Here is a 7,625-nt window from a genome sequence, read left to right on the forward strand (position 1 = left end):
ACCCCCCGAGCCATCCCCGATAACCGTACCATCAACCCCTGAGCCTGCCCCCGCCGTGAGCCCACGTCCCCCTGTATCACTACCGACCCCACACCGAATTATGACCCCAATCTCCACACCCAGTGCCCTCCAGGATAATCAACCCATCCAAGAAACCCACTCAACAGACCCCAATCCTACCGAATCACACCCGACTATCCCTGAAACCCCTGCCCCTTCTTCCCCCGGGACCGACACCATCACCGACGACAACCCCAAACTGTTCACTATTACCCTCAATGACCCAACCAACCCCGATTATATCGATTGCGAAGATTTCCTCACCCTCACCGTTGACCAACCCCTAGAGAACCGTAAATTCGTTGAAATGAAATTAGGAAAACGTTCGCTTCGCACCCTGATCGACTCGGGCGCGAATCGATCATTTATTAGCACCAATGCTGGCGTGGACCTTGATAAGTACGCCATCGCCACCGGAGAAGAAGTTGTTCTCGGAAACGGCGAAACAGTCCCACTAGCCGGCTGTGCTATCATAAGACTAGCCTATTCCGACCGAGTTCAACTCATTCCCTTCAGATTATCAAACGCCCTTGCATTCGATTGCATTCTAGGAATGGATGCTCTCAACTCGTTAGAATTTACCCTTGAATGCAGCGACACGCACACCCCCGATAGCCACCCCCTCGAGCTCACGGCGCAACCCATTAGTGTATGGCATACTTCAGACGGTGAAGGCCCCCCACGGCAACCCCTTAATTTAGCCAATCCTCCCCCCTGTGATTTAGCACAATTGGCAGTCGTCCCCGAAGGCCAGTTAAAAACCCTCCGCGAAGAATTCAAGAGTTGGATAAATCCCGCCCCCGAAATTGCCTCCGTTTGCCCCTTACTCACGATGCACATAGACACCCAAGATCATCCCCCTATCCGTGGCGCGACGCGTAGATATGCCCCCCATATTTTAAAAACCGCACAAGAAAAAGCCTCCCAATTTTTAAAACAAGGGATAATCGAACCCTCCCAGAGCGATTGGTGTAGCTGGCCGGTGCTAGTTAAAAAACCCGACAATAGCTACCGATTATGTATAGACTACCGCCCCCTTAACGCCGTGACCAAGCACCTCGCCCTCCCCATGCAAAGTCTAGAAGATTTTCTCGATTGTGCCCACGGCGCGGTGTACGTCTCCAAAATTGACGTAAGTCAGGCGTTCCACCATATTCCCCTAGATGACGACAGAAAAGAGAAAACTGCTTTCGCCATCCCTGGACTACCCCCCGGACTATTTCAATATAAACGGATGCCCTTCGGACTGAAAAACGGCCCCGCGATGTTTCAATTACTGACGGACATGATTATTCCCACCGAATGGTCTAACAACATACGGAAATATGCTGATGATTTTTTGATTTTTACCCGCAACCTCGAAGAACATAAATGGTTTGTGGCCCAGTTAATCAAAAAATTACAAGAAAATAACTTGACAATTAACGTAGACAAATGTGACTTCCTATGCGATCAATTAGAATTTCTCGGATATTTGTTGACCCCCGATGGATTAGAAGCAGACCCAAGTAAAGTTGCCCCTATTACCGATTACCCACCTCCTCGGAATGTAAAGGAGTTGCAGAGATTTCTCGGTATGGTTTGGTGGTATTCTCGATTTTTGCCTTCCCTCTCCGATGACAAAATCCCCTTGCTCGGATTGATACGAAAAAATGTAACGTGGACCTGGACAGACGAACACCAGACCGCATTCGATAAATCAAAAATCTCCCTCACGACTACCCCCGGCCTAGCCCGCCCCGATTTTACCAAACCCTTCACCCTGCAAACGGACGCAAGTGACATGGCGATCGGAGCGGTGTTGAAACAGGAATCGGAATTTGGATCCGATCCTGCCCACCCAAACTCGTCGACTGGACTTGACAGACCGATATATTTCGCTAGTAGAGTCCTGACCCCCGCAGAACGGAACTATACTGTGACAGAACGGGAATGCTTAGCAGTTTTGTGGGCCACGCGTAAGTTTCGCCCCTACATCGAAGGGGGGAAATTTACCGTGATAACAGACCACTCAAGTTTGAAATGGTTATTAAATTTTAAAAATCCCACCGGTCGAGTGGCCCGATGGGCATTAGAATTGCAGAACCACGACATGACCATCGTTCACCGAAAAGGTTCCCTCCACACCGTCCCCGACGCTCTTTCCCGTGTTTGCCCCAATGCCCTCACAGCCCTCGCGTTAATGAATTCCTCCCCTGATAGATGGTACCAGAAAAAGAAACTTGACGTACAAAACAACCCCCACAAGTATCACGACTGGACTGTAGAGGACGACGTGTTATATTTTCTTCGCCCTTGCCACAGATCGACCCCACAGTCCCTGACCTAAACCGTTGGAAAACCGTTCTACCCCCGGGACTGAGACACGAGACGATACGTGACGCCCATGACAGCCCTTACGCAGCCCATGATGGAATCGACAAGACTTATCACCGCGTCGCCCTATATTTTTACTGGCCCGGGATCTATCGCGATGTGGCCAAATTTGTCCGGTCTTGTCCACAATGCCAGCGGTACAAGTCAATTCAAACCAGTCCTAAAGGGTTAATGCGAGAGCGAACGACCTCCGAGCCCTGGTCCACCGTCGCGGGCGACATTATGGGCCCGTTCCCCCCCAGCAGAAATCAATACCTTTACCTTCTCGTGTTAGAAGATGTGTTCACCCGGTACATCGAGATTAAACCCCTTCGGAAAGCCAACGCCAAGAACATCTGGAAACTGTTATGTGAGACAGTGATTTTACGCCGGGGAAAACCACAGTTTTTCCTCAGCGATAACGGAACCGAATTCGTGGAAAAAGAACTCGCGAAACCCCTAGCCCAATTAGGTATTACCCACATCACCACCCCTCCCTATCACCCCCAATCCAACCCCGTCGAGAGAATTAATCGCTCACTCAAACCCATGATAGGTATCTACGCTGGCGAAAATCACCGCGATTGGGACCAGCACCTGCCGGAGCTAGCGTTCGCCCTGAATACATCAATCCATTCTTCCCTTGGGGTCTCACCTGCGTTTCTTAATATGGGTCGCACCCCCCCACCCCCCAGGCCCCTCATCAAATCGCCAAATGGCGCCCCCAATCCCCCTGATCCAACTCCCACCGGTCCGTGGAAAATAAGAATAGAAAAAATGAAGTACTTTTACGATCGCGCTAGGAAATACATGGACGAAGCGTTCGCGAAACAAGCGGGATATTATGACGAAGGCCGACACGATGAAATTTTTCGGGTGGGTCAATTAGTATTGAGAAGGCACCGACCCCTATCACAAGCAGCCCAGCATTTCGCCGCAAAATTAGCCCCAAAATACGACGGCCCCTGTCAAATCGTTAACATAATTTCCTCTAGCCTATATGACCTCGAAGACCCCCGAGGCAATAGGATATACAAAATACATATTACCGACTTGAGACCATACCACCTTCGACCCCTTTCAGATGCCGACCAGTGGAAGAGTCCCCTATGAAAGGGGGATATACTCACTCCCCCTAGGTGAGGAAGCTCCCCCACCATCCTACCCCTCGGCGGCCAGGCGAGCACAGGAGGAGATTCTGGCCCAGGCCAGGTACGAGACCAAGCGGGAGAGATGGAGAGCCCAGGCGGAAGCATCGGAGAAGCCCCAGAAAAAACCGCAGGACCAGCCCCAGGAACCGCCCCAGGAGAAAACCCCCCACAAGCCCCTGACAAAACCCCCCCTAGACGACGACGAGGTCGACCCCTGCGACGTCTCCCTACACCCTCGACAACCCCCTCGACCAACTCCCCATCGCCGCCCGACTCAGACGACGACTTTTAGATGGCCCCCCAGACTCCCAATCGTTTCCTTAAAGACCTCATCAGCACCCTCGCCCTGCTTCCCCTACAGGTCCGCCCAACAGTCCCCACCCGACGCCCAGCCACCACACCCTCAACACCCACCCTTACCCAGACCTCGCCCACCCAGCGCCGCGGTCCTCCCCCCTCGCAGCCCATCATCGTCCTACCCCATTCACCACGCCGATCCTCCTCTGCCCCGGCCCTGATGTCCCTCCGCATCCCTCGACCCAGCTCGTACCAGTCCCCCAACAGCTCCCACCCAAAAACAGTCAGACGACCCCCCGGCTACCCACAAACCTCCCCCATTCCACCACAGTCCCCACTGCTCTTCAGTGGGTGCAGGAGGTGCAACGGCAACCACTGGGCCATGGAATGCCCAGTCATGTTTCGTCGTTGCTACATCTGTGGCCGCTGGGGAGTAGATGTGGCGTCTTGTCCCGACTGCCGACGTCTCCCATAAGACCAACCCCGGACCGACCCTACCTCTCTGTTGCGGACGTACACCCCTTTTTTTGTTGTTTTGATATAAGTTACGTTGTTTGGATGTACCCGCGTGCTATTGATCTATATTTGAATTACTTATATAATAAAAACCACTCTGGATAATCGTGATATCTTGGATATACCCCTCCCCGTAGTGAATGCATGTATGAGCAATTTGTTGGATAAGGAAAGAGTGAGTTCATGGTGCCTGGGATGAGTGCACGGTAGACAAAAATTGTAAATTAATGGAGGACAGCCTTTCTTCCAGCTTTTCACTCCAGGAGTCAGCAGCAGGCAGCCTTGCCGTAGAGTAAAATCAGAAAACGAAAATCGAAAAAGGGATCATATCGTTCAGCATGGGGTTGTGGAAACCCCATGCATTCGCTACCCCCGGGACAGCTGTGACGAGGCACTTTTTTAGCGCCTCCCCCGCCCCCTAATAATGACTTTTCTACTAGGTTTAACTTAGTTTTAAGTATTTCTACCTTAATAAGGCGACGAGGTTATGAAACCTGTCACCGTTGGCTCCCACTTCCCATGACATTCCTTCCCCGTGCCCCACGCTTTCTCCATCACTACACTCATGCTGCGCAACACCATCGACGAGAGAAGGAGAAAACGCCGCTCTCACCCGCCGTTCCCCTCGTCACAATACGCGCCTACGGATGGAAAGAAAACCACCACTCCTACCTCACAGCCCACGTGACCCGGAAGAGCGAAACGGAAAATATGTTAATCGGGCACAACAAATAATTAGGACGAGGACACCCGATGACGAGTGTCCCCGATTGACCCCGATTATCACCGATAATCGGGGAAGAAGAATAACGAGGATGGGAAAGCCATCACTCGTAATACAGCTGCCCCGTGCGTAACAGAGAATTTGAGGAATTTGTGTGAGAGAATTTTGAGGAGAATTTTGAAGTGAATTGTTGTGAGAGAATTTTGAGGAGAATTTTGAGGATAGTTTGAGGAGTCATCTTTGGGAGAGTATTATGGAGTGAAGAGGTGTAGTGGTGTAAGAGTTGGAGGAGAAGCCGTGCCAACGATCCAGGAGTGAGAACGCGGAGGACAAAGGCTATTTGGTCGGAGGAGTTTCCTGTAAATTGTTCGCGGTTGAGGAAAAAGTACTGAAAAATACGCCATCGCCGTGAGTACCCACTCTTGTCTTTCCCAGTCCAACAAACCCTCAAGAACCCCCTGTAATTATCTTTCCCCCCAACGGTGAGCCCTCTCAGTTCTAGTATTGTAATTACGTTTGTTATCATTCAAGCCCCCTAATTAGCGATACTTCTTTATTAGGACCCCTCACTTCTCCCCTTTTTCTTTGTGCAGAGATCGAATCACCCCCTCTCTTTCTAATATGAATTGTGTGTGTGCCGCAAGATGGCTGGCCTTACCCCCCACCCTTGATTAATTAGTAAGAAAAGGCCGTTAATTGTATTGTACGAGTATTATCGTTCACCATTCGAATCGTTATCTAAATATACCTTGACTTATTGACTTATTGACTGTAGACGGTCCTCGGGAGGAGGAGTGCACAATTAGCCTTGTGGCCATTTTGGGCTCTGCCTGGGGCAGCCGTCTAGTCGAGAGGTGTCAGCATCTGTGCCCCACGTGCGAATTCGTAGAGTCCCTTGAAGCCGTCCCTGTCGACGTAAAGATCTTTAAGACAGGTGGTCTCAAAGATATCCAAACGGAGTTCATCAAGACCACTGCATTTTATACTTAGATGGTGGGGGTCCTCCTCCACCAAGCCGCATCTCGGGCAAAGAGGATCATCTCCCTTGCCGATTCTCGCCAGGTAGGCAGCTAACGGCCAGTGTCCCGTAATAAGCCCTAAAAGGGCTCGCAGCTTAACCCTGCTCAAGGACACGAGTTCGTCAGCCAACTTCCTGGAGGGTTCGCGGAGGAGGGATCTGGTGTGTCTGGCGCCCATCCCTGCGTTCCATCTCTCCACCACTCCCCTGTCCGCGCGCTTTTGGATTATTTCCTTTATATAGTCTGAATGAACGCCAACGTGGTCTTCATCCACCGGCGCCATTGTCTGACATCCTTGTTTGGCCAGCATATCGGCTTCTTCATTGCCAAGTATGCCGGCGTCGCCTGGCATCCAGGACACCTTTAATTTGTTGCAGGTTGCAACTTTGTCCATCAACTCTATGCAGTCGTTTACCAACCTGGAGCCACTCTCGTGTTTCAGTAGGGCTCCTAGTGCCCGCCTGCTGTCCGAGTAGATGTGTATCACCTTGCCCTTGTTTTGCCTGGCCAGTATGATTCTGGCGCAGACTCCTAGGGCAGCTAATTCTGTTTGAAGCGGGGTGGCGTGTGGGTCCAGTCCAAGGGCCTTCTCAGCGGAGGGTTGACTGGACCACACTCCTGCTCCCGCTCGGCCGCACCTCTTGGAGCCGTCCGTGTACCAGACCAGCCCGTGAGGTGGCGACCATTTAGAGCCCGCCCAGGCCTGTGTGTTCACAGTGCCTAGGTTGACTTTGAATCTCTTGTGAGGGTGCCATTCAGTTCTGCATGCGTCTCCCCCTTTGGACAGCGCGCCATGGAGCACCCTGTCCTCCGTAAGGAGCGAAGCATGTCCCTTCTTGACTTCCCTCCAGGTGCCAGTTAGTTTCAGCCTAGCTGCTGTTGACAGCGCCACATCTCTTATGATGAGGTGTGGCGGCTGCATGAAGAGTAGCGCCTCCAATGCCGAGGTGGGAGTCGTTCTAAGCGTCTCCGTAATTCCCAGCAGAGCAAGCCTCCCCAGTCTGTCCACCGTTTTCCTGTGGCAGGCCTTGTTCATGGCCGGCCATCAGGCAACAGCTGCATATGTTAGTTGTGGGAGCATGATGGCCGTATAGATCCATCTCATGACCTTGGGTCTTAGCCCCCACGTGATTCCAAACATCCTTCTGCAGGCCCAATATGTTCCTATGACTTTGCTGGTTTGCATGTTGATGTGCTTTTTCCAGCTGAATCTTCTGTCGATCCATAGACCCAGGTACTTTACGTCCTCTGAGAAGCTCAGTACTGTGTTATAGATAGAGGGGGGTTTGACCACCAATTTCCTCTTGTCAGTGTAGCGCACCATCTCGGTCTTTCCGGGGTTAACCTTGAGGCCATTTGATGTGCACCATCGCTGTACATGGTCTAGTGCCTTTTGCATTTTAAAAGATAGCGTGCCGCCGTCCTTACTGGACACAAGCAGCGCTACGTCGTCTGCATAGCCTACCGCCTCCACCCCTAGCTCTTCTAGCCCAGCCAGGAGCC

The 7,625-nt window shown here is 51.8% G+C and overlaps 2 protein-coding genes across 2 annotated transcripts; one reads left to right on the plus strand and one right to left on the minus strand.

Moving 5' to 3' along the window:
* The first annotated feature begins 3,499 nt into the window (after nt 1-3,499).
* LOC105272897 (leucine-rich repeat extensin-like protein 5) lies at nt 3,500-4,084 on the plus strand. Its single transcript, XM_011315128.1, has one exon. The coding sequence runs from the start codon at nt 3,500-3,502 to the stop codon at nt 4,082-4,084; it is 585 nt and encodes a 194-aa protein (XP_011313430.1).
* Nucleotides 4,085-5,946: 1,862 nt separating this feature from the next.
* Nucleotides 5,947-7,158, minus strand: LOC105272898 (uncharacterized). Its single transcript, XM_011315129.1, has one exon. It carries the CDS (start codon nt 7,156-7,158, stop codon nt 5,947-5,949), a length of 1,212 nt encoding a protein of 403 aa, XP_011313431.1.
* Nucleotides 7,159-7,625: the final 467 nt, after the last annotated feature.

This window comes from Fopius arisanus, unplaced genomic scaffold (genome assembly GCF_000806365.1).
Source record: "Fopius arisanus strain USDA-PBARC FA_bdor unplaced genomic scaffold, ASM80636v1 scaffold00387, whole genome shotgun sequence".
NCBI lineage: Eukaryota > Metazoa > Arthropoda > Insecta > Hymenoptera > Braconidae > Fopius > Fopius arisanus.

Bases quoted from the DNA above. Each gene is read 5' to 3' on its own strand.
- LOC105272897 (XM_011315128.1), top strand. From the start codon at position 3,500: ATGCCGACCAGTGGAAGAGTCCCCTATGAAAGGGGGATATACTCACTC.
- LOC105272898 (XM_011315129.1), bottom strand. From the start codon at position 7,158: ATGAACAAGGCCTGCCACAGGAAAACGGTGGACAGACTGGGGAGGCTT.